Source organism: Macrotis lagotis, chromosome 1, assembly GCF_037893015.1.
Source record: "Macrotis lagotis isolate mMagLag1 chromosome 1, bilby.v1.9.chrom.fasta, whole genome shotgun sequence".
In the NCBI taxonomy this organism is placed as follows: Eukaryota; Metazoa; Chordata; class Mammalia; order Peramelemorphia; family Peramelidae; genus Macrotis; species Macrotis lagotis.
This window is the reverse complement of record NC_133658.1, coordinates 857,345,143-857,368,936: the sequence shown is the minus strand read 5'-3', so window position 1 is coordinate 857,368,936 and position 23,794 is coordinate 857,345,143. Positions and strand designations below refer to the sequence as shown.

Sequence of the window (23,794 nt, the reverse complement as noted above, 5' to 3'; positions counted from 1 at the left end):
TGGGTGAGTGTGCCCCATGTTTATGGGGGAATGTTTTGTCACCAAGCAAATGTCTTTGCTGAAATCTAATTGTGCCTACTGTTATGACTTTTAATGGGGGGGCAGTGGTAATGAACTATAGTGTAAGAGATACAGAGATGGAGTGGGACTGGGGGAGTGCTACGTTTAATTATACCATAAGACAGTGCACAAAGACAAGCATTGAATATAATGCTATAGGAGTTCAAAGGCAAGAGAGATCAATTCCAGCCTGGGAGATGGGGAAAGGCTTTGTGAAAGAGGTGGCATCTAAACTGATTGGTGGTATAAAATTTCAACAGAAAAGAATGAGGGAGTTTATTCCAGGTGAAGAATGCCTTGAGCAAAAGAATGGAAGTGGAAAATCATGTTCAAGGAATATGAGCAATCTGAAAGGAGAGAAGTGGCTGATATGAAAACTTGATTCTCCCTATCCTGCATTATTGCAATAGCCTCTTAACTGATCTCTCTGCCTCCAGTCTCTCCCCTCCCCTCTCTAAGACATTCTCTATACAGCTACAAAATACACAAAATACAGGTCTAACAATGTTGCTCTTTTCCTCAATAAACTCCAGGACAACTTATTACCCTCTGGAGGAAATATTTCATTTTCATTTTATCATTCTAAATTTTTATTTTCTACATATATTCCTTATAACATAATGATTAGTATAGTAGCACATCATATATTTAAATAAACAAATATATACATTTTGATTTACATGATCATTTATTTCCTGAGCCTATGTACAATCAAAAGAGTTTGACACCCTCAGTCTAGGGGAAGATGATTTCCCAGGCTTATCTGGAGAAAGTGGGTACTTGAGTTTGATGCTGGGAGTGCCTAGGTCTTCTTGTCTTCTATCAACCATTCATTTTATCTCAGTCAACCTCTTATCAGATAAGGTGCAGCTGTGATAGGCAAGTGAGTGACGTAGACTATAGATTATTCAGTAACCCCAGCACCCTTTAAAAAGGTGCTACCCGGAGCCTCCAACATCAGCAGCATCCTTAGCCGCCATGAACATCCTCCTCCTCTCTGCTCTGTGCTTCTGTGGACTTGCTACCCTAGTCGGCAGTGTCACAGTCCAGGTGAGTTCCTTCCCTTCAGCCCTAGCCTTCTCTACTGTTCCAGAAACCTAAAATCTTAGAACTAGAAGGGGTCTGGGTGAGTACTAGTTGGGGTGGAATCTAGTCCAGCTCATATCTGGAGGAGACTCCTCTACACATTAGCCCACAGGAATGAGGAGCTCACTACCTCCTGCTGTTTGTCTATTGAGATGCTACCTATACCTATCTGTACAATTCCTCTCCTGCCCTTGTCTTTTGCAGTTTTCTTTTTTGTTCTTGGATGTGTTAGGTAGAAGAATTTCTTTTTTTGTATGGGTAGAAGCAGATGACCTCTAAAGCCCCTGAGTTCTGAGATTCACTAAGCCTATTGCCTCTATCACAGGACAACCCTTCAGATATCAAAGTCAGCTATTATGTCATGATGGGGTCACCGAGTCAGAATTGTAAAGGACCATTGAGCCCTAGACCCTTATGATATACATGAGGGAACACAGGCCCTCCACATAGGTGGAGGATTTGACTCAGGTCCAGACCCTAAGGCCAATGCTTTTATCCCCCGGGCTATGGTTTGACCACATCTTATCTTTTCAAGATCAATCCTTAGCCAATATTTATAAGAATCCTATTATGATGTCACTACTCTTCTCCAGTCCAGGCTTTGTCATCTCATCCTCCTAAGCAAGGATCCTTGGCCCCCAGCTTAAAGGTGGCCATTCCTTTTTCCAGAGACCCTTTTGCAATTTGGATGGGAGAATCAGGATCTGTTTCTCTTCTCACTTCTTTTCTCCTTTAGCCCCATCAGATATCCAATTGCTTCCTCCATAAACCCAAATGTAATAGCAGTCAGTTAAATTTCAGTCAAATAACTCTTCAGTGTCCTGTACTCAGCCCTGGAAATGAGACTGGAATCTGGGCTTAGACCCAGAATTGAAAGAGGAAATGAACTCCCCTGGAGTTCATCATTTTCTTTCATGGAGAAAGGGAAAAGAAGGATAGCAAGAAGGAGAGGGGAGAGAAAAGATTCCTGAAGAGAAACAGTTCTCTTCAGCAGAGACAACAGAGAAAGTGGAGTTGCAGTTGCATGAAGCAGGAGAGACAGGAGGTAGATTCAAGGAAGAACTTTGCCACAGCTCCCCAAGACAAGCCATATAGCATATCTAAATTGTATATCTATTTAAAATTGCTTATCTATTTAAATGTATTTATAATTACATAAAATATATAGGATTACACATAATATTTACTATGAAAGGCAGTGTGGTCCTGAAGACCTGAGTTTAAGTTTAGACTGATGAAAGAGGGAGAAAGGAGGAAGAAGAGGAGAAGGAGAGGGGAGGGTCAGTTAAAGGCCTGCCCCTGGCCCACACTAACTGTATGAAACAACCTCTTAAAGCACCAGGCAGTAGAAGAAATTGCATTAGGTTTTGCAATTTTTTTACAATTAATTATAAAATGTATAAATTGTAAAATAATTATCATGTCATCATCCTATCTTTAGTCTTCCTTTTCAGGGAATGGGACTGGTGCTATGTCTTTGAGATCTGGAAGACCTCTGTAAATCTATGACTGGGAGAACTTTATATCCATTTCTACCTCAGCCTAGATTAGTTTATTTAGTGGACCTGAATGGAAAGGAGCACCTGAGCCCTAAGAGTGTGAAAGAAGTTGGAAAGTTGAGGGGCAGAATCCTGCCATTGTATATGGGCTTAGGGATGCAGATAGGAGGGTGGGGAGGGGGACAGCATCAGTCTGGTAGAGCTTGGCAGTGACAGGGGTCTTGCCCCACTGCTATTGCTTCATGAAGATTTTTTTTGAACTTACTTCCTAGGCTGAAGTTGGGGCCAGGCAGGGCACCTGTAAGCACAGCTGTGAGCTGGGCTCTATTAGGGAGGAAGGAAGGGCCTAAGAGAGGACCACCTGCTTGTTTACTCTCTCTGAGATAACTCCAAGAGAGTCATTTCATTGGATGGGCTGTTTCCTGAGATAGTGAGCTCCTTGTCACTGAAAGGATCCAAAGAGGCTGCAAAGCAGGTTATACAGAATGGGGCTCTGAACTTGATGGGGGGGACTAAGGAATTTACTTCTAGTCCAATCTTCATTTTACAAATGGAGAAAACGAGGCCCACTTGCCTAAGATTACCAGGAACTTCCAACTTCCTGGGGCCAGAACAGAGAAAGGAGCCGCCAATTTGGAATTCCAGGATCTAAGGATGCTCCTTACTACTTTCAAGTCCCTTCCTTTTCTCTGGCCTGAGTTTCTCAGCCGCAATGAGGGGGTCGGCCTTGATGCACTAGGCTAAGGGCCCCACCGATTCTAAGTTCTTTCTAGCTGTGAGAAGCTTCTTCCTTCTTTTGGGGCCCTGCCAGGGGTGACCCCCTGAGTGGGGCTCGGGCAGGGCGGAGTAAATCAGGGAGTGGAGGACCAGCTGGGGGGAAGAGAGGCTGGAGGATGCCTAACTGGCTTCCTTTCAGGATGGGGACTTCTCGTACCCCCTGGAGTCTGTGAAGAAACTCAAGGACCTGCAGCAGAGCTGGGTGAGGAGCCGGGAGGCCCAGGTCTACGCGGTCTCCCTGTGCAACCACCCGGATTTTCCCAAGGACTTGAAATCCATCTGCGACCGATCTGATGGGGCGCAGGCTTTCCAGAGGCTGGGTAAGGGGCCAGGCGCCTGTCCTCTGATGCTTGGGGGGGGCAGGCCGTTTTGATTGGGCACCTTTTAGGGGTTTCTTCTCTGATCGGTGGGACTCGGAACTGAGGTCCGGTTCTCAGCGGTCTGCTGGGAAAGGGCTCTCTTGTTTGTGTCTCCTCTCATCAGGGGCCTCGGGAGCAGCTCCCCTCTCCTTTGACAGGTTTCGGGGTGCCCTGCTCTGATTAAGAACCTTTTCAGGGCTTCTGTCCTGATAGGCCAGGTCTTCAGGGAGAGGTTTGGGGTGGAAGGTCCGGGGCGCCCCCCTCTGCCCCCCAGTTTTATCCAAACGCCAACTCCAAGAAGGTCCTGCGCTTGCATGCCCGGCCCCTTGGCTGGGGTGGCTTTGGGGGCGAGGAGGAGCGGGAGCCAGGGCCCTTGGCCTGGCCCTGGGGGTGGGGGTGGGCAGCAGATGCCGCGAGACGCCCCCCGAGCCCGCTTTTCTGCCTCATTTGTTTAGGAGCCATCGCGGAAGACCCGCACTCGTGTGAGATCTGCGCCTTCGCCGCCTGTGCGGGCTGTTAGCCGAGACCTCCCCTGCCCCCCTTGTACCCCTCTGCGCCCCCAAGTCTGCCCCTCTCCTGCAGTTCGCCCTCCGGAGTCGTGGAGAGAGGGGCCAGCGACCCTCCGCTCAAGATGCCATCCCACCTGGGGGCAGGAAAGTTACCTGTCCTCGCCCCCCAGGACCAGAACCGCCTCACCCCCACCCTCGGGGGATCCCTGTTGAGGCAGGAGGCAGACCTTGGGGGGCGGGGGCAAGTGGGAAGGTGGAACGGGGCTGGCCCCGATGCCTCAGATGGGCTCCTGGATTCACCTGCTTCGTTAATAAATGCAGCTTGTACGTGATGACGGCCTCGGTATTTGTGTTGCGGGCGAGGGAACTCCCAAGAAATCAGCTTTTCTAGGCCTGGGGGAAGTGGCCTGCCACCGGGGGAGGACTGATTGCCCAAAGAGGCTGACTTGCTAACGCCCCTTCAACGCCCAGTCTCCTGGGAGAAGTTGAGGAAGGGCTAGAGAGGTAGAGGAAGGTGGACTCGTGTCTTCTTTGGGGAAGTTGAGGTGCTCCTGCTGCTATGGGGGAGGGGGGGAGCATAGTTCTGAGAAAATTCCACTGCCAAGAAGAAATGTAATCCACGGAGATCAACACCTTGGGATAAAACCCTAGTTACCTCACCCTAGCTCCCTGTCTTTTTTAAAAAAAATTATTTACTTTATATGTAATGTTGATTTTCAACTCTTGTTTTTGTAGTTTTTCCCACCATTCTTCCCTCCTGACCCTAAAATAATAAGTAATACACTTATTAATCAAGCTGTGAAAGAAGAAAAAAAGGTAAAAACCATGAGAAGGAAAAAACAAATCAAAAATTCAAAAAAGCCAAAAATAGTATGTTTTGATCTGCGTTCAGGTTCCATAGTTCTTTCTCTGGATATGGATGGCAATTCCATCACAAGTCTTTTAGAATTGTCTTTGATTGTTGCTTTGCTGAGAAGAGATAAGTCTGTCATAGTTGATCACCTCGCAATGTTGCTGTTAAAATGTACTATGTTCTGGTTCTGCTCACTTCAGTCATCAGTTCATGTAAGTCTTTTTAGTTTTTTCTGAACTCTGCCTGGCTCCAAATCTTAATACCCAAGACCTTAAGGGATCAGATGGCTACAGACAACCCTAACTTCCTTCACTGCATCTCTCCTAGCTTTGACTATACTGGTCTCTCTGGTTCTCATTAGGTCCCAGACAAGGACCAGTTGTCCCCATTATGATCATATATAAAAACCTGTCTCTTCTCTACTGACCAGTAGTCAAGAAAATCTTTTTTTAATAAATGATATTCATGGTTATAATGTTTAGATAAGATAAACACAAAGAACTATCCAACTATCTTGACAAACCCTGAACATAAAACTGGTTATCTGATCAGTGTGGAGCTCAAATAGAGACATCTGGAGAGGGGGTGAGCCTCAAAGAGATTCAGGTGGTCACTGTTACTCTTTCTGCTAGGCCTTTGTGCTTCCCAGAACCTGCTTCTTTCGGTCTCCCTGGCCTCTCCAGTCCTTCTGTCCTGCAGCTGCTTGTTCCCTCTATACCCTCCTTCAGAGGACAGGTGCTTCCTTCTCTGACTTCAAAGATTCAAGCTTGAGTTTCAGGATGTCTTGACAATCCCTATATTTTCCTTTTTGGAAGTCTCTAAGAAAGATATAGCCTTGACCTTAATCCATTTCCTTTTGTCCAAGTTGGTTGCCTGGGAGTCCTATGAAATAAAATTTTCAGTTCATAGAATGAAAGCATTGGAAGAACCTTTAGAGGTTAAATCCTATTCCTAGCATTTGCCAGATGAGGAAACTGAGACCAGAGAATCCAGGGAATTGACCCAGACTTACACAGCTGGTTTGTGGCAGAGTCAAGATCTGAATTAGGTTGTCTTCTGGGATGTTAAGGTTTATTTTATTCAGTTTCTGCACTTGTCCTTTGAAGCTTTTCTGAGAGCCTTGTTTCTCTCCAGTGATTCATGGTCTCCAGGGTGAGCCCCTTTAGATTCCTCCCCTTTCCTGTCCTGCAACCTTCATTCCCTTTGGCAACCAGCATGATTTTCCTGTTTCCTGGCTAAGAAACACCTCTGACTTTCTGCAGTTACTGGGCAGAGATGATTGGTAAGTCCTGAACACAAGGAGTCTTTAACAATTCTACTTACTTCCCCAGATTTTTTTTGGATTATTTGTTCTCTAAATTGACAGATTTAGAGGGGAAGAGACTTTAGATATCACCTAGGAGCAAGACATGTGTCTTGTAGTTGCTATCCAAGAAATGCTTGTTCCTGAAAAGACTTGTATGAACTGATACAAAGTGAAGACAACAGAACCAAGAGAGCACAAGATAGTTACATGACTACAATGGTGTCAAGGGGAAGACCACCCACCACAAAACAAGTGAAAAGGAACAGAACAGGTATTTGACTGCTGGGGGCATAGTGGATAAGAGTGCTACCCTTGGAGTCAGGACGATCTGAGTTCAAATGCAGCTCCAGACCTTTCCAAGTGGCATGACTGTGGCCAAGTAAATCATTTAACTTATTCTCTGCCTGCCTCAGCTTCCTCATCTGTAAAATGGTGGTAATAAGAGCACCTACTTCCCAGAGTTGTTGAGAGGATCAAATGGGATAATATTTGTAAGGCAATTTAGACATGCTCATTTCCCCTTTCCCCTTCAAGATTACAAAGAACAAGCATGATCCCAAAGAAGAAATATAAGAAGACACTTCTCTCCCCCATATATCCTTTGCAGAAAATAAGAGGTCAACAGATAGAGAAGCTGTCAGAGATGGGTTTTAAACCTAGGTCATCTGACATTAAAACTTGGCATCCTTAGTCACTTGGGCATTGCCAGGAAAGCACAGAACTCCTCCTTCTCAAAGTCCTTTAATTTCATGCTTATGGTAACAATTCAGCACCATCACTATCATTAAAGCAGATTATATGAGGAGATAGTAGCAATTGGGCAATAGATAACCAAAGGCTGTAAAACTTTAGCATCTACCAAATGATGTTTGTTCTTCCTTCTTGAGAAGATCGTGATATCAGTGAGGTGATGCCATGACATGCATATGAATTGAATTTGAATGTGAGGGTATTGTGCTAAGTCATCAGTCTCACTTTCTTCTGATATGAATCAGGAGACTAGAGATGGTCCTGGAGGGTTGGCAAAGTTAAATGACTTGCCCAAGGTCACAAAGCTAGTAAAAATCAAATATCTGAGATGAGATTTGAACTCAGGCTCCTCCTGACTCCAGGGCTGGTACTTTATCCAGCTTGGTGGTACAGGGGATAGAGTATGGACCTTGGAGTCCTAAAGATCCATCTTCTTGAGTTCAAATCTGGCTTCAGATACTTACTAGCTGTATGACCCTGAAACAAATCACTATACCCTGTTTGCCTCAGCTTGTTCATCTGTAAAAAAAATGGAGAAGGAGATTGCAAACTGCTCCCTTATTTTTGTCACGAAAACCCCAAATGGGATCACAAAGAGTCAGACACAACTGAACAACAAAAACTATTCAAGAATTGACTGGTGGGATAGAGTTCTACCCAGAACTTCCCTGTCTGTCATGGTGTAAAGGACAAGACTTTGTACTAGAAGTACAAACCTCAAGAGGTCCTAAAGAACTCAGTCAATTAACTGTTCCAGAACTCTGACCTTTGTCATAGAATCAACTATTGCCTTCCATCACCTGAACAAACATTGCTTAATAAAAACTTAAGAATGACATTTTTAATAGATGCTAGCATACTAAACATTAACAATTTTTAGTCTGCATGGGAGAAAAAAACCTTCAATATATAGAGACCAATAAAAACAGATCTGAGTCATGGGGATGAGGGGCATATTGCTGTCCTGGTTGCTACCAAAGTTGTCTGGAAGATTCAGTGAGACTATGGGGAGGAGCTGACATCTTAAAGCTTTTATTCAGTTACAAAAGAGCAGTTATATTATCCATTTATATAATAACTCCCACACAAAAAATCTGATAAAAAAAGAAAATAGCATAGTGACATGTCCCTTGAAACCAATCAAAAAAGATGAGAAAAGAAAGTGAATAATAATAGCAATCTATTTATAAAGAATCATACATTTTTAAAAGCATTTTCCTATGTAGCAATAAAAAAAAATCATTATCCCCATTTTACAGATGAGTAAACTACGACTTGGAGAAGGGAGATGATTTACCTCTGGTCACCCAAGAATATTGGCAGGCTTTTTTTTTTTTTTAGTTTTTTTGCAAGGCAATGGGGTTAAGTGGCTTGCCCAGGGCCACACAGCTAGGTAATTATGAAGTGTCTGAGACCAGATTTGAACTCAGGTACTTCTGATTCCAGGGCTGGTGCTCTATTCACTGTGCCACCTAGCCGCCCCTATTGGCAGGCTTTTATGTGGTACTTAAAGCATCTGACCCACATAATGGGCTTGTGAATTGTATAATATAAACATCATTATCTCCACTTTACAGCTGACTAAACTGAAGCCTGGAGGAGTGAATGCCTTGCTGAAGGTCACACACCTTTCAGTGGGAAAGCAGAAATTCAGGTCTCTTGAATCTATGTCCAGTTCTGAAACTTGGATTCAGAGTCTAGGCTCCTTCTTGGAAAGATCTATGTTTAAATCTCAGCACTGGCTCTTATTCTCTGTGTACCCCTGGGAAAGTCATATATTCTCTATGTGCCTCAGTTTCTTCATCTATAAAATGAAAGAGTTGGACTAGATGACTAGTAAGATCCCTTCTACTTCTTAATCTCCAGTTCTCTCTTTGTTGTACTAAGTTGTGTATTTATTACATATTATTTAAATAGACTTATGATCTCATTGTGAGTACTCCCCTCATTAATGTGGATCACTACTGTGACAAATGAAAAATTCAAGAGGCATAATCCCGGAGTAATTAATCATTTTATTAATTATAGCTAACATAATTGACAAAACTGTCATCTAGTGCTCTCTCCTAAACCAAAGAGAAATCATAGTGGCTTCTTGACACTTATGTCCTTGAAAGATGGGTGTTCCTAACAGGTAACAATGAAGTCTGATTGGCTAACAATTAATGAGAAGAATGAATATTATAGCAAGAGGTGGACCTATTTAATGAGGGACTAGGGGATGTTACTGTGATTATGTCACTCATGAATAAAGATTCTAACTTTGTCTATCTCACATCTTTCTCAAGTAAGACAAGCCCCAGCCCCAGCCAATGTAGACAAAGGATTTGCCCTCTACTCAACTATGAGTAGAACATGGGAATTCACCCTAGATTAAATTCTTTGTGAAATCCTTTAGTTGGATCCCACTAAGGATCAAAAATCATACATCCCCAGATCTGGCAGCGTTATGCATCAGCAATGCCCTTTAGACCTATGGGTTTAGGGTTTCTGAGTGAGGAAATAGGAATGGAAAAAAATCCTGGTCTAGGACTGCTAGGTGGCACAGTGGCTAGAGCACTGGCCCTGGAGTCAGGAGTACTTGGTTTCAAATCCGGTCTCAGACACTTAATAATTACCTAGCTGTGTGGCCTTGGGCAAGCCACTTAACCCCATTTGCCTTGCAAAAACCTAAAAAAAAGTCCTGGTCTGAATTCAAGAATTGATTATTAATAGAAGAGAGATACAATAATTTCTCTCACAACCCATCCACATCTTCTCTTCCTGGGTAATTCTGGTCTGTGTTTTTCCTTACCTTCTTCATAAAGAATCTACCTAATGGCCTGGAGGTTTTCCTCTATACCCTTGACATTCTCTGGGTAATAGCCCAGACCCATACTATTCATCATTTTATTCCTAACTCTTGTTACAGGGCCCTCTCCTGGATGATGTCTCTTTGGGTCCCATCTTGTGTGCATGTCATTGCACTAAAGTTTAAAGGGTTCAGTGGACTTCCGATAGAACTGAAATTCCTAACTCACACTGATAATTGTGCCTGCTATGTTCTGAAATTTGTTGAGATCCAGGACCACTTGAGATCATTGACATTCTTGCTATAATAGGTTAGCAAAGCAGAACCTTGCAAAATATAGAAATTATAGAGGATCTCTTAAATTAGCAAGAAATGTGTGATTAATACACTGTATAGACTAAGCAAAAAACATTAGTATAATAAATGTATTAAGTAAAATGATTCATATAGTAATGAAAATAGAACCTTTCATAAGGCATTTAATTATTGCTATAAAGAGAATTATGATATACTACCTTTTCTAGACCCAATGGGGCTTACCAAGACACAAGGTCATAGAAATTTCCCAACTACTAGATGGAGAGAGAGCTAGATAGACAGAAAGAGAGAGAAAAGAAGAGACAGATATGATCAGAGAATCAGAGACAAAGATAGAAAGAAAGATGGAGATAATCAGAGAGACAAAGATAGGGAGACAGAAAGATAAAAAGAGCCAGAGACAGAAACAGATTGTAGAGACAGAGACAGACAGGCAGAATTAGAGAATGGCTGAGAGAAAGAGAAAGAGAAAGAACACAAGGAAGCTAGGGCCAAATCACCAATCTTTTGCTCAATACTATAGAAATGATGGAAAAGGGAAGACTAATAAACCTTTCTTCCATTTCAGGGAATGGGAAGTATTAGAAAAGGGTCAAGGGGCTATTTCTTCCTGGACAGAGAGAAGAAAGGTAGAATTAATGTTTGGAAATTATTCTCCTGTTCTCAACCTGAAAGGAAGAAAAATCAAGCATGAAAGCCAAGATAAGTCTCTTAATTCTCAGTTGAGCTCACTCTTGCCTTTGCCATAGGGCTTCTTTACCTTTTTTATTTTTTTGGTGGCATAGGCCCTTAGGCAGTCTATATCCCTTCTTGGAATTACAAATCCATAAAATCCATACATGCATATATATGTATATATATATGTGTATGTATGTTATTTGTATATACATAGGATTACAAAGATAGTCATTTATATTGGCATAAAATATATAAATACACTCATAAATATATGCATGCATACATCCAGACTTACTTACAAACATATTTAAATTCACACCACCTCCCCCCCAGATTAAAATGCTAAAACGTCAACCTGAGAGCATTTAAAAACTCCTCTCTAATATCGTATTGATGCCTGAAAATAGGAAATGGCTGCAGAAAAGGACTTTGACACCAATTATAGCAATTTCATACAGAAGAAGAAATGATGTAAATCAAATTGTGAGCAGTGAGACCAAAGGCTCCTGGAAGCCTCCTCCATTAGCAAGCATAGGATCTCTTTGCCAAACATAGCTATGTGACCGCCAAAGGCAATATAGATATAGGTTGTAAAGACAACTGTACAATTTTATAGAGAATGAAAATTATGAACTGCATTGTTCTATAAAACAGCAAGAATCAATATAGAAAACTAAGTTTAAACAAAACTTGGTGAAAAACCCATTTAAATAAAGGATATTTGAATATGAAATGAAGGAGGATAAGACAGGGAGAAAATATTTTTTTGGATGAGAATTGAGATTTTATCAATTTGGGAAATGTCCTTCCATGATGAACTGTTTCTCCTCCAGTGCTGATTGGCACCTACTCCACAACTTATGGCTTAGACTGCTGCCTGGATCACTAAGAAGGTCTCACTACATCATGTTGCCTTGATCCTGGGAAAATATTGGTAATAAAAAAATAGACGAGAGCTAGATGGCACAGTGGATAAAAAAGGTCCTCTTTTAGTCAAGAGGACCTGAGTTCAAATTTGACCTCAAGCACTTGATAGTTATATGCTTCTGGGCAAGTTATATAACTCCAATTGCCTCTAAAAATAAGAACAAAAAGCAAACCAGAAAGCTTATTGGGAATCAATGAAAGCATTTCATTCCTCATATTTTACAAATGAGCTTGTCCTATAAAATAGTTCTTTTTTGCTGGTGATCTCTTTTCTTGTCAAAGAGAGTAAGATTAATTATTTGTTGCCTCAGAAGGCTTTCTGGACTTTTAAAAACTTGAGTCAACAAACAATTATTAAAAGGGGGTCCTTTCATTTTGAGCATCTTCATTGAGATGACTACTTTATGCTGACAAATGTTCTATAGGAATAATCAAGCAAAATTATTGTAGTCAATATTTATCTTTATTCTATTTCCCTTTTTTCAGAGTTAGTACCTTATTTGAATAGGTCAGGTTGACATTGTTTTTACTGTCTATAGTGTCTTCTTGACTTTATTATTTTTTATTCATTCATACATTTTTTATAAGCCTTTATCATCTTCTCTTCCAATGCCCCCCATAAGTGAACAATTAAAAAATGAAAAATAAGAACCTCATGATAATCAAAATGAATCTACACATCTGCCATATCTGAAAAAATATGACTTATTCTGTATCTTTGAGCTCCTTACCATCCTGGCAGGTATGTTTTATCTTTAGTTCTCTGGACTTGTGGTTTATCATTGCATTCTTCACTCTTAAAGTTGTTTTCTTATGCAATTCAATTTTATCCTTTTTTTTCTTAATTTGCCTTTAATTTTGTCTTTGGACCCAAATAGTGATGGTGTGATTGAACATGAATTGCTAGTCATGACATGACAACCACATCAGAAATAGACCCTTTCTACCTGTAAATAGAGTCAATTCTTTTTCTTTTTGTGATACCATTTATTTTTGCAATCATCATTCTAAACACCTTTCACTACTCTTCTTCTGGAAAGTATTCCTGCTCCATAGATAAGAGGCCTCAGAACAGTCTCTGAGCCTCTGTCCAATTTTGCTTCATTTAAATATTTCATGTTTTTCCTATGTTATCTTGTGACTATTTCATTCATGTCAACAAATATCAACATATAAATTACTGACTTGGTTGGTAGATTTTATCAAGTGGTTTGGAGAATTTCTCCTCCATTCTCTGTAACAGATATTGTTATATAGGATTTGTATATTGGAGTAGCTAGATGATGCCTGTCCTGAAGTCCGGAGGACCTAATTTCAAATCTGACCTCAGATACTTACTAGCTGCATCACCTTGGGCAAGTCATTTTGCCCAGGTTGCCTCTCATCCAAGACCATCTCTAGTCATCCTGATTCATATCTGACTACTGGACTTAGATGGAGAAAATGAGACTGGTGACTTAGTATAGCACCCCCTCACTTGGATCCAGTTTATTTGTTTGTTATGTCCCTTATGTCTTCTTTGAGAATGAAGAATAAACATCATAATATATGTGCTTTGTAGCATCAAAAAAATCAGAGTTGGAAGAAATCACAAAAACCATCTGATCTAGCCATTACCCTATTAGAAATCCTCTCTGTTTTCACGGCCATACAAAATATCACCCAGTCTCTGGATAAAGACTCCTCTTGAGGAGAGGACCTCCAATTCCTAAGGTATCTTGTTCCACTTTTTTGCCAGCATGTATGTAGTACTTTAAAGTTTTAAAATTTTGAAATATTAATCTCATTTGATCCTTATAATAACCTTGGGAGGTAGGTGTTATTATTTTCATCTCCATTTTTACAGGTGAGGAAACTGAGACAGATAGAGATCAATGACTTGATCAAGGTCATACAGGTAGCATGTGTCTGAGGCTGGATTTGAGCGCAGGAAGATGAGTTTTCCTGACTCCAGGCCAGTGTGTTATTCACTGAATTATCCCTGCTATTAGGATGATCTCAGTTCAAATTCTACTTCAGGCTCTTTTTAGCTGGGAGACTTTGGGCAAGTTACTTAATTTCTTTCAACCTCAGTTTTCTCATCCCAAAAAAAGAAAGAAAATAGTAACATCTTACTTACAGAGTGACTTTTTTATTTTTATTTATTTTTAGGTTTTTGCAAGGCAAACGGGGTTAAGTGGCTTGCCCAAGGCCACACAGCTAGGTAATTATTAAGTGTCTGAGACCAGATTTGAACCCAGGTACTCCTGACTCCAGGGCCGGTGCTTTATCCACTGCGCCACCTAGCTGCCCCCAGAGTGACTTTTAAGTATCAAAAGACAAAATGCCAAGTGTTAGTTAATAACAATAATGATAAATAACTGTACTTTCTTCACTTGACCCTCACATGGTGTCCTCTTCAATTTATCATTGCTCTTACTAGAATTGGGGCCCAGGATTGAGTGAATGTTCCTGCTGAGCTCTGACCAGAGCAGAGTACAGAGACTCTTATCTCCCAACCTTGAGCACATGGCCTCTCCTAAGCCAGTCCAAGAGTACACTAACTCTCTTGCCTGTCCATCACACTGCTGACTCATGTGGAGCTTATAGTCCACTGGAACCCTAAGACAGCTATCAGGTCACGCCTTTCTCTCTTGTCTTCTTAGGGCCAGCCAATCCTAGAAAGGTTTCACTGAATTACAGAATTCCCCATCATTATCTAGTCCAACATAAATTGAAGAGAGTGACCTATAAAGATAGGAATGATAGCTCATTTGTAAGGGCTATGTCGTGCTTCTGAAAAAAGTGGTTACTGATCTAAAGCTGTCTTAAAACTGAAAGGTGATCCAATCCCCTCCATTTTACAGATCAAAAAAGAGATTAAATAGCTTAGGTGGAATTTGAACCCATGTCCTCTGACTTCAAAACCAATTTTTCTTACTTGTTTTGACCTCTGAAGCCAAACAGAAGTCTAATTCCCTCCCCTACAAATAGCTCTCAAGTATTTAAAGACACTAACATATTTCCTCCCACTCTTACACCCAGTCTTTCCTTCTGTAGGTTCAACATATTTGCTTCCTTCCACCAATCCTCCTATGACATGAATTTTAGAGTCTTACTATCTTTGTTCCCCTCCTCTGGACCATTCTCCACTTTATTAATATCCTTCCTAAAATGCATAGTTCAGGACATCTAGGTGACACATGAATAGAGCACCAAATCTAGAGTCCGGAAGACTGGAGTTCAAATTCAGCCTCAATTGGACACTTGCCAGCTTGAGTGATCCCGACTCTCCAATTTAGCTCTGTTTACCTCAGTTTCCTCATTTATAAACTGAACTGGAGGAGGAAAGGTAAACAATTCCAGTATGTTTAAAGAAAATGCATAGCTCAGATTTGCACAATCTTCAAAATGTAGTCTGACAAGGGCAGAATCTTGTGGGATTGATCATCATTTCCTTATTCCTGGAAGTTATGCCTCTCTTAACAAGGGTCACGATCCCATTAGCTGTCTTTGTTTAGTCCATCATACTTCTGCCTCATATTAAGATTATTGTTGTTTTTCAGTGGTTTTCATTCCTGACTCTCCACGGCCTCATTTGGGGTTTCATTGGCAAAAGATGGTGGTTTGCCATTTTCTCAACCAGCTCATTTTACAGATGATGAATCCAAGGCAAATTGGTGAAGTGATTTGCCCAGGGCCACACAGCTACTAAGTGTTTAAGATGCAGTTCATTTAAAACCTGGAGGTCTTTCTTGGACTAATTGCTATCTTAACAAGTGTCTCATATTTTGTACTTGCAAAGTTGATTTTTTTCCAATACCCAAGGGTAAGATTTAACATTTATCCCTATAAAATTTAATTTAATTAGGTTCAGCCTTATGCATTAAGTAATCTGCCAAGATCCTTTTGGATCCTGGCTTTGTAATCCCTTGGGTCAACTATAAATTTGAGGAAACTGTTAGCTAAGTCATTGATTTAAAAAAAATTAAGGAGTATAGTACCAAGCACAGATTTCTGGATTACTCCACTGGAAACTTCCCTCCATAGTGCCATTGAATTATTAAGAATTACTTGAAATCCAACCAGTTCTGAGAACATCATATTGTATTCACATCTACTATATAATTATAATTATCTATTTATCTGTGTATGCATATGTAACCATGTTTATTCCACATATTTATATGTATGCATACATTTAAAAGCACATACATGTATGTATACCCAACTTCTCCAGAAAATAGTACAATAACAGCTAGCATTCATGGAGCACCTTAAGGTTTGCAAAATACTTTTAAAATATGACCTCTTTTAATCCTCACACTGATGTGAAAGCACTATTATTCACATTTTGTCTGAGGAACTGAGGCAGAGATTATATGACTTGTCTGGCTCACACTGCTTGTAAGTATCTGAATAAATTCCAACTGAGATCCTCTTGACTCCAGTCTAGCACTCTATCTGCTTCAGCATCTAGTTGCTTCAAGTATAAGATCCTTTATCAATCAATAACTTGCCTGAAATGCAGATAATCTTTCTCCACGGTTTTTCTTTTATCTATTAGTTTAGCAATTCTGTCAAAAAAGGAATGCGGTCAGTCTGGTATGACCTGTTCTCGGTGAAGTGTTGCTGGCTCTTTGAAACTATTTCTTCCCTTTTTAGATGTTCACTAGCCTTCTCTTTAATTTTGCATTCCAGAATTTTCTCTGGAATTAATGTGGTTGTTCAGTGACATGTAGACCATGCACTTCTGGGTTTTTTCTTCTCTTTTTTTTTTGAAAACAATGACACCATTTACCCTTCTCCAATCTTGTGCTCTCTTTCCCCATGTTCTTTCAAAGACCACTGACAGTAGTTTAGTAAATACATCTGCTAGTTTATTCAGGACCCATAATATAGCTTGTCTGGGTCCAGTGACTTGAATCTCTCAAGACAAGTTGGTACTACTTTCTTACTGACTCATCACTCATCTTGGATTTCAATTCCCCATTAGTCATTTTCCATCTTTTAAAGAATTATGAACCTGAAGAATTTGAACATGTCTATCTTCAAAGAAGATAGAAAAGAGAGGACTATGAATGTAGCCATGGATCTTTATTATGTTTGATTTTTTAAAAAACAAATGTCAAATTTAGCACAGTAATATATACACTGCTCTGCTTGTCTATGTCTCCTTATTGAAGTACGGTGTTTTTATTTAAAAATATTTATTATTTATTTAAAAATAATTTGTTAATTTTAAATTAAAAATAATTTATTCTTTTCCTTTTGCTTCTTTTTGGTTAAGGGAGGAAGGAATTGCTATTCTTAGGTATCCACTTTCCCCAATATCTCTGCACAAAATTATAGAATATGAGAATATGCTACTTGGTGTGTGGTTAAATTTAGGATTTGGGTACCTAAGAAACAATGAATATGAAGAGCAAAGAAAAACATGGGAAGACTTTTATGAACTGAAACAGGCTAACAAAAGTAGAACCAGAAACACAAAATATACATGATGGCAACAACAATGTATAAAGAACAATGTAGTTATCTAAATGCTATGCAAATATAATGACCAGGCTTCATCCAAGTGAAGAGTTGAGATAATATACCTCCCTCACTTCATTGAAGAAGAGATAAGAAAATACACCTTTTTGCAAAGATGGTAGGTTATGGGTTTGGAATACTTTATATACTGTCAGACTTGGTTGATGTATTGGCTAGTTTTTCTAAACTACTTTTCTCCTCTTATTTTAAAAACAACCATAGCAAGTATAACAATGGAGTAAAAACACCCAACCCTACTTAGTCCTGATATATTTTAGATCACAAACACATCTAGACTGTTCATTAAGTTTAACCAAGGCTATGTCTCCCAGGAAGTCTGTTTGAATTGACTGAAGGTCTTGTCACATTCTCCTGGAACATTGTAAACTAGTGGAATGAGTGGTGATCCAGGGGAGAGTATTCTAATCAAATCCCTGAGAGGGAACCACTTGAAGAGCAAGGAGGGATCCTTGGCTTTCCCATAAGGCCAAAGGAGGACACTGGGAGCTTTGATGGGTCTAGAGAATTTGGAACTTTTCATCTTCCTTTAGGTATCCTAACAACAATTATATCTGTCAAGTCAAGAGGTAGGGCAGGCTCTTGGAATAACTGGTGGCAATATCTATGTCAGGAACCAAGGAGAAGGAGGACACAGATTCAAAGTTTTACAAAGAATCAAGCGGAAAAAAGGCACCGTGCCTAAGTAGAAGATATTGAAGACTCTAACCAAAACTGTTAGGAGCTCTGAGTTATCCTTTACTAGATGTGCTCAGGAAATTGGGGCTAACTTTCCTTGGACCTTGTATGTATGTATGGAAAAGTGCATCACAGACATTTGGGGACTGTCTTGTATCATATTTTCTTACAATACTTTCTTAGTAAATACATCTTTCTAAAGGCTAATTAAATATAGCTGACTAATTGATATTAACTGATAAACGAGGGGAAGGATGGTGGCATAAAAGTGAGATGGGGGAGGTGTTGAGGACAAATTTCATCTGTTCTGCAAACTTGCCTACCACATACAAGGCCAGTTGAAAATTATGCAGCTTCTTGGGTTTATAGCTATTAGATATTTGTGTAAATGAAGGAAGAAATGAATATATGTATGTATGAATAAATGAAACATCCTCTTCTCCAGTCCACAAATTATCCCTCCCATCATCGGCTAGATCCTCCAGTCCCCCTGGGAGCCATGCCTAGGAGTTTCAGAAAGGCAGACTTTGGCTAACTATAAAGGGAAAACTTCTTAACCATTAGCAAAGTCCCCAAGTGGAATGGACAGTCCATTAAGGTTTCTTGGACTAATTGGAAGAGAACAGGAAATGCTCTCTCTGGTCTAATTCCTCTAATCCTAATCGACTAGTGAGGGTTTAGTGCTTCCTTTATCAACCCAAGAGACACCCTTGGGCCTTTGGCTAACACAGAATGCCAGTCTCCCTGCTCCCATAGCCCCCAGCAATAGAAAAAACTTTTCTCTTTTCTCAGCATATTTATAAATCCTTTATTCACTGACCAGTATGGTTCCAGAAGATTGGTGCAGGACAAGAAATCTATCTCAGATTGGATGGGAAACCTCATCAAGGGCAGGAGTTACAACTGTTTAAATTCTTTGTTCAAGACCCAACCCCTATTGACAAAAGTGCTCCCCACAAAGGATGTTTCTGCTGGCCGTGATGATGATGATGATGATGATGATGATGATAGCACTGGTGATGGAGATGAAGGCCCTTCTATCATCATAAGAATACACCTTCCTTTGGGATATAGTGGTGTGGGAATGTGGGGAGAGGAGAATTGTGCTGGCCCACATGGCATCTAGACTTGAGCCTGCCCACCTGTATCTTTCTCCAGACTTTGCCTCCAGAGTGAAATGATGGTTACTAGTAGTTATTGGGAGTGGGATGTGAGTTTAACACCCCCAGAACAACTTTACTAAGCTTGTACTATTCCATGATCAGACAGCTATTACTGGGACCCTCAAGAATCATTTCTGGAGGGAGGCTTATCCCTCCTCAGACAGAGCTTAGAGATGATAGGAACCCAGGGCTTTTCCCTGTCTCTCATAAAGTGACCCAAAGTCTGCCTTGGCAACAGGGAGGACTCCATCTGTAGACATTTGCAGCTTTATGTAGAGGAGTATGGGAGGCAGGGAAAGAGGTCAAGATAGGGATAAGGCAGAACCAGCATCCATTCCTTGAGGTGGGGAGGGCCCTTGATGCTATCTTAGGAGCAGCCTGTGCAGGCCACATTTATACAGAGTTCACAGTCATCCTGGGCAATGTTTCCTGGAGAAGGAACAAAACATTGAAGGTCAAGGGAAATGAAGTCTGACTGGACCTGGGAAGAGAAACTTGGCTGAGAAAACATTTTGCTAAAGGGAACAAAGAGATTGAGTGGAAAGTAAACCTAAAAGGGTGAAGAGAAGGGAGGAAATGAAGGTTGGGGTAATAGATTGAGTCAAAATTCATCTTTGAAGCTATTATTTTATAGATAAGGAAGTGACTTGCTTAATGTCACATTACTAGTAAGTTGCAGGTATGGGATTTGAGTTCAAGTTTTCCTCAATTCTAAGTCCAACATTCTATCTTCCTTAATGGATGAGGAACATGTGAGGATGGCGAGGAGCTTTGTGTTGGGGCTGTGTGGAGGGAGGAGATAGAGAGGGGTGAGGTAGGGAGGGATGAACTATGGAGAGATGAGGTGAGGACCTAGTAGATAAAGAAGACTGGAGAGAAGTACAGAAGAATGAGAAGTGAGACTGGGTGGGGATAATAGTAAGTTAGGAAAGAAGAAGAAGAGGCAATGGAAAAGAGATTGTGTGGTGAGAGTAAAGCAGTTAGCTGAGGTCAACAGAGAAGTATGGTAAGGAGAGTCACAGGACACTAGGAGATCATTTAGATGGGGAAAGTAAGGCAAAAGAGGTGATGTGACTTGCCTAAACTCACACAGGTGGAAGAGAATATCTGAGTATTCCACTTTGAGAATACTTTGTCCTGATGCAGAGAGGTAATTAATGAGATGAGAAGAAATAGAGGGGGTGAAGAAGGACTCATGTGTCAGACTCATGTGTCAAACAGGGGAAGTGTCTTTAGTGTATATGGGGTGGGGAAGGCACATACTCAGGGCTTTGAAGATGAGGGTAGCTCGATCATTCTGACAGACAGGCTTGAGGTCAGAGGGTAGGTTTGGGTTGTTGCACACGACAGATGCACCATGCTGGGATCTCTCTTGGGGACTGAAACCTAGCTCTTCCAAGCTCTTCACAGACTCTAGGGTCACCTTGAGGCTCCCAAACTAAGGGAAGAGAGGGAAAAGTTAGAGGCTCTCCAGTTTCCAGCCCTCTACCCAATAGGGATGCTTTGGGATAGGAGGGGGAGCAAGGAATGGGTGATCTGGGAAGCCTGGACTCACTGAGGATGTTCCTAGCCACAGAACCCACATACTTAGCATGTTTCTAGAAGGAAGAATCCAGAATACCTGGAACCCTGGGCTACCTCAGGGAGGTGATAGGACAAGATCAGGTCCCCAGATTCAGAGATGAAGAGAGACTGCCCTTCTCCATCCCCAGGAAGGATGGGGAGGTGTGGTGGTTCGGCATTGAACTTAAATTCAGAAACAGCTAGATTCAAAACTAACATATTGACCATGTAACCCTGGGAAATTCACATAATATCTCTTAGACTCATCTTCCTTATGTGCCAAATAAGAGGGATTGGACTCAGTCACCTCTTAGTAGGTCCCTTTCAGCCTCCAAGTATTTTCCCTTTAAGGGGTAGTGGATTCCTTCTTTTGAATGAGAGATAGAACTCCCCATACTCAGGATCTGGGGAGGAAGGAATCTTCCTGGGCAATTACTCCTACCTTCCACTATCATTGGCTCTAGGTTCATTTCCCTCCCACTCCCTGACCTATAAAATATAAGGCTTCAAAGTTTGCCAAACACATTAAATATGTTATTTCACAAAAATCCTGGGAGATAGATGTGATTATTACTCCCCCTTTATATATGAGACTGAGACATTGCGACTCTCAGGGTCACAGAGTCTGAGGTGAGATTTGAACTCGGGACCTCCTGACTCCAAGTCAGGCCCTACTATGTCACCTAACTTCCTCTAAGAAGAATCAGGAAGGAGGTTGAAGGTAAATGTGTGACAACATGGGGTGGGGCAGGCTACTGACATGAGTCTCCTAAGCAGCAAAGCTTGGCCTCACCAGTAGAGGTAGAAGGACATGGAGTGTGGCCAAGATCTAGATTGTGCTGGCCCTTCCCTTCTGACTCCTTGTTTATCAGAAAAGACAAGAGGTCACAAGAGCCCACCCAGACATGTCCTCAGAATGAGTTTACAGCAGAAGGCCAAAGGTACTGAAGCTCCCCAAAACACCAGGTGGCTCAGTTGGAGACAGATGATGCTTCAGGACAGGTGGACTCTGGTCTCCTTCAAGGGACAAGAGGAATCTGGCTTCACTCTTGCGTCCCTATGGTTCTTTTCTTACCCCTTGCATCCTCTAAGTTGCTGGCCAGGATCCATCCTTCCCCTTGAAAACTCCCTTCCCCCTGCCCTTTCCCTCTTCTCTTAGTAGGGATGGTATATCATGATGATCACCCTTCCCCCCTCCCCCTGCAGAGCCAAGGACAGTGGGGGGGGCAGAATTGGAACCAGGCCCCTAAGGGTCTCACCTGAATGAAGACTGACTGGGTGTTCTGTGCCAGCATCAAGAGCATGGCAGCAACAACTAATGAAAGCGTCAGGACCTTCATGGTATCTTCCAGTCTTCTTTGCTCTGGTCTTTTTTCTCTCACTTACCCGGTTTCCACCTTGACCCCTCTCCAGTACTTTTTAAGCCATGGTGATGACTTCTTGGTCACTTATTAACTCTCCTGTCAGAGGGGGAGGGAAGTGTCCCTTTGGGGGTGGTGCTAGGGGATAGGAGGCAGGGTTCATCCAAGCTGGCTCTGGGCCAGACACAGTCCTGAGTTTTCAAGGGGGGTGGTTTCAGTGCCTTTCTTTCTACTTTGTTTCCTGTATTACCATCTGTTCCTGCCCTGCCCCCCCACCTTAATGTGTCTTGTCCTGATTGGGTCTATAAATATCTTGTTTTGGCATTTCTCACCTACTGGTATGCCAGTAAATAATTATAATGATTATATTTTATAAATCAAAAATTTGGACATGTGAGTCACTTTCAGACTTCTCCCAAATTTGTTTTCTTCTTTTTTGTATTAATCACATTTAATTTTTTAATTAAATTTATTAATTTTAGACTCTTCTTTTTAAATTTTGAGTTCCAAATTCTCTCTCTTCCTTCCACCCTCTCTCCCAAATCCTTCTCTGACCACTGAGAAGGCAAGCTATATAATATCAGTTATGCCTGTGAAATCATAAATAAGTTATTTCCATATTAGTCATATTGCAAAAATAAAAGTGAGAAAATTATACTTTCATTTGCACTCAGAATTCATCAGTTCTCTCTCTGGAGATGGATAGCCCAAACTTGTGCTTTACAAACTCATTTTGATTTCTAGTTTCCAATCAATCAATTCTACTCAACTTTGATTCTATAGTTAACCATTTTGCATGATTTTATAACCCCTTGGCCTTCTACAATCACCACAATCCTAATGCCCTTCAACCTACCTTCTCTGCTCCTATTCCTGAATGGTCAAATATTGCTAGAGAAAATAGCAAAACCTTCTTAATTATAGTATCTGACCTCAACCGGATCATTTTTACTACCTGGTTATCCTTTTATTCATCTCCAATAAGGTATATTCTAAAACTTTTCCCCCTTGTCTCCAGAACTCATGTCTCCTTACTTTTAAGTAAATTATTAAAAACTGAGGCTATCTTGAGCTCTTTACAATCCATTCCCTCATTCCCTTTAATCTCTTAATGTCTATAATAATTTTCTTATTTTAGTCTCAAAACAATGTAGTATTTACCCAGACTAATCCCTTCAGTTTGGTTCTTGATTCTATTCCTTTCTGACTCTTCTTCATCATATTTCCTGAGAAGAAAATTAAGTCAATATGTACTAATATTTTCTTGATGAACCCATGTTGACTTGTAGTGATCACCCAACACAGTCCTTTAAATGATTAGTATAAAATTTGACCTGAACTTTAAAGAATTAAGCTGATTCTCAGTTTTTGAAAATTGTCACAAGATTTATCTATTCTCAGAGTTGATGAGAGATGTGGGTTAGACGACACAGGTAAATGAATTTAGAACTGGACAAATGACCATATCCAAAGAGAGGTCATTTATGTCAACTTGGAGGAAAGTCTTTGGTGGAGGGATCCTTGATTGTAGTCTTGGTTCTGTATTGACTGTATGGTATAGTAGGTGGACTGGTGTTGGAAATG

The 23,794-nt window shown here is 41.0% G+C and overlaps 2 protein-coding genes across 2 annotated transcripts; one reads left to right on the top strand and one right to left on the bottom strand.

Moving 5' to 3' along the window:
• Window positions 1-1,038: 1,038 nt before the first annotated feature.
• On the top strand, window positions 1,039-4,301 carry GUCA2A (guanylate cyclase activator 2A). The gene is made up of 3 exons (XM_074191330.1): window positions 1,039-1,110; window positions 3,562-3,742; window positions 4,237-4,301. The coding sequence occupies exons 1-3, from the start codon at window positions 1,039-1,041 to the stop codon at window positions 4,299-4,301; spliced, it is 318 nt and encodes a 105-aa protein (XP_074047431.1).
• Window positions 4,302-18,916: 14,615 nt separating this feature from the next.
• On the bottom strand, window positions 18,917-22,280 carry GUCA2B (guanylate cyclase activator 2B). Its single transcript, XM_074191317.1, has 3 exons — window positions 22,109-22,280; window positions 20,550-20,724; window positions 18,917-19,715 (listed from the first exon to the last, which is right to left on the bottom strand). Exons 1-3 carry the CDS (start codon window positions 22,187-22,189, stop codon window positions 19,654-19,656), a joined length of 318 nt encoding a protein of 105 aa, XP_074047418.1. The 5' UTR covers window positions 22,190-22,280; the 3' UTR covers window positions 18,917-19,653.
• Window positions 22,281-23,794: the final 1,514 nt, after the last annotated feature.

Coding starts and splice junctions, on each gene's coding strand:
- GUCA2B (XM_074191317.1), bottom strand. CDS start 22,189: ATGAAGGTCCTGACGCTTTCATTAGTTGTTGCTGCCATGCTCTTGATG. Junction 20,725..22,108: donor CCCAGTCAGTCTTCATTCAG/GTGAGACCCTTA, acceptor CTCTTCCCTTAG/TTTGGGAGCCTCAAGGTGAC. Junction 19,716..20,549: donor CCTCATCTTCAAAGCCCTGA/GTATGTGCCTTC, acceptor TTCCTTCTCCAG/GAAACATTGCCCAGGATGAC.
- GUCA2A (XM_074191330.1), top strand. CDS start 1,039: ATGAACATCCTCCTCCTCTCTGCTCTGTGCTTCTGTGGACTTGCTACC. Junction 1,111..3,561: donor TCGGCAGTGTCACAGTCCAG/GTGAGTTCCTTC, acceptor GCTTCCTTTCAG/GATGGGGACTTCTCGTACCC. Junction 3,743..4,236: donor GCAGGCTTTCCAGAGGCTGG/GTAAGGGGCCAG, acceptor TCATTTGTTTAG/GAGCCATCGCGGAAGACCCG.